At 38.6% G+C, this 2,500-nt stretch overlaps 1 protein-coding gene across 1 annotated transcript in view; it reads right to left on the bottom strand.

Annotated features, from left to right (window-relative positions):
- LOC122255827 (uncharacterized) overlaps nt 1–2,500 on the bottom strand; it is a 24,972-nt gene that overhangs the window by 12,010 nt on the left and 10,462 nt on the right. Inside the window, exon 2 of the mRNA XM_043020162.2 lies at nt 1–265. This exon is cut by the window's left edge and continues 1,851 nt beyond it. Within this exon, the coding sequence (XP_042876096.2) occupies nt 1–264 (264 nt within the window). The 5' untranslated portion in view covers nt 265. The remainder of the gene's footprint in view (nt 266–2,500) is intronic.

Here is a 2,500-nt window from a genome sequence, read left to right on the forward strand (position 1 = left end):
GTTCGGAATGGCGTCGGGCGAGTGCGTGGGCGTGTATCCCGACACATTGTGGGTGGGCGTCAGCGGAGTCGCATCGGCGTAGGAATTATGCTGGTTGGGAAGATGGGCGGCCAAGTGGTGGTGGAAAGCCTGAAGACCGCTGACGGAGGCGCTGCAGATGGGGCAAGAGAGAGGCCGGATGAGCGCTGTAGCGACTCGCTGCTGGAGGTCGCTCACGTTCACCAGGGACTCCCGCTCGCACACGGGACACGCCAGGTAGCCCATCCTGTGTGGGAGAGAGACCTCAGATATATACCTTATTTATCGCTATTATTCCTGACTAAAGCTTTTCTACTATTATCCTAGGTATTAACAGTAGATCACACGTGTGTCCGTGTGTGTGTTTATAGTTACCTACATATATACACTAATACATAATGCTATCTGTCGATATCTAACATTACTCTTTAACCATTCATTGCAACATCTTTTGTGAATCCATCTTTAATCTTCTTCAGTTGCGTGTGTGTATCCGCGCGCGTGTGTGTGTGTGTGTGTGTGTGTGTATGTGTGTGTGTGTGTCTCCTCGACCCTCCTTCCATACACGACTTCCAAAACCAAGGCCCCTCTAGTTTTACAGCCGTACCTCATACCATGCGTTCTTTAAGGGATTGCTTTATCCTTCCTTGTATCACCTGTCAGTTGTTTTATTACCTGCAATGTCATTTAAGTCTCCTATGTTGATTAAAAACATTTATTTTTTATTGTTTTTATGGTGTTCTCTTACTGTTGGTATCTTTATGTCAGCATTACTTTGTTATTCTTATTCTTATTCTTGCCAGCTGTTTTGGTAGCTATCAGTGCTATCATCGTTGCAAAGGTTATTATTGCTATCATCACTAGCATTATTTTTTGTTTTCATTATCCTTTCATCATTATTATCATTCTTATTATCTTTATTACTATCACTAACATTGTTATTGTTATGACTGTTCTTTTCAAACCTTCCCCTTCTCCCCCTCTTCATCCTCCTACTTCTGCTATTCCTTCTATTCCTTCTCCTCCTCCTCCTCCTCCTCCTCCTCCTCCTCCTCATTATTGACCTTTTCATTATCATTATCATCATCATTATTCTTTAATCGTCATTATCATTACTATTACTATCCATATTATTATTTTCATCATCATTACCATCAAGATTGCATGATCATCACTATCTTTCTAATTATCATTGTCAATGGAATCATCATCATTATTATTATGATTGCTGGTATTATTATCGTTTCGGTTGCCATGACCGTTTTCATCTTCGTTATCATTACCATTATTATTATCATTGTCATTATTACTAGTGATTTCATCATTACAGTTGTTGATGCTCTTATTTTCTTTAATACTATAATTTACATAATCACTATCAATATTGTTATTGTTATTATAATAATCTGCCTTTAGATCAGCGCGGACAATGCAAAAGGTATTCAGACTAAACGTTCCGCGAAACACAATAGCCCTATTCAGAGACACCCAACAACCTATTATACTTCGAATAAAACCCTTCTATAATGCAGAAAAAAAATATACAGCGACTTTTGGTAAACGCAAATGACACAACATGCCATCACAGGTGGCACTGCAGATAAACACATAGGTGGCACTACAAATAACCAAAGACGGAATTCGCGTACAGACGTGACCTAGTTGTGACGTCATCTTGGCGGCTTGAACAGACACTGAAGGGGGGGAGGGGGGAGGGGGAGGGGTAGAGGGGGGTGTGCCTTGTGCCAAGACCTTGTGATGATTCTCTTCATTCATTACGCGACGTTGATTCTGTTTTCTTTCGTGTTCTTTTCATGTTGCATTTGTTTTATGTTAATTTTTTTTATAAAATAAAATAACAAACATAAAATTTGTTTTATGTGTTGTGGAGAGATTTTTTTTTTTTTTCGTCCGTTCTGACTTTTATAGAAAGTTGTTGTTGTTTGTGGGTTTGCTTTGTTTCGTTCTGTGTCTAGACTTTTGTTCTCCAGGTGACGGCCATAGAATGTTCTGGTTACTTGGTGTTGATGAATAAGGGCATTGATGAAGATTCTCAGAGTGTTCAGTGCGCGCGCGCGTGTGTGTGTATGTGTGTGTGTGTGTGTGTGTGTGTGTGTGTGTGTGTGTGTGTGTGTGTGTGTGTGTGTGTGTGTGTGTGTGTGTGTGTGTGTTTACTAAAGGGAATAAATCATGATAACTCTGTATGACAATGCAGGGAATTAATCATGCGACCATGCCTATAAGAGATTATATGAAATAAATGAATATTCGATAAATTTGTAAATAACATTTTGCTTTAATTTGTTTGAAAAAGCATTTAGAAAGGATACCAATATAAAACTGATTGATTACAAACTCCGTTTATCATAAAAATGTTCAACTGTTTTCAATTAATTTCATTTTGTTTTTTTTTAATACCAAACACTATTAGAAAAAGAAATCTATTTTTTCAGTTCCATCTCTTGAGCAGATTAAGAATTAG

Source organism: Penaeus japonicus, unplaced genomic scaffold, assembly GCF_977035675.1.
Source record: "Penaeus japonicus unplaced genomic scaffold, GWHDUDI00000001_assembly GWHDUDI00000027, whole genome shotgun sequence".
In the NCBI taxonomy this organism is placed as follows: Eukaryota; Metazoa; Arthropoda; class Malacostraca; order Decapoda; family Penaeidae; genus Penaeus; species Penaeus japonicus.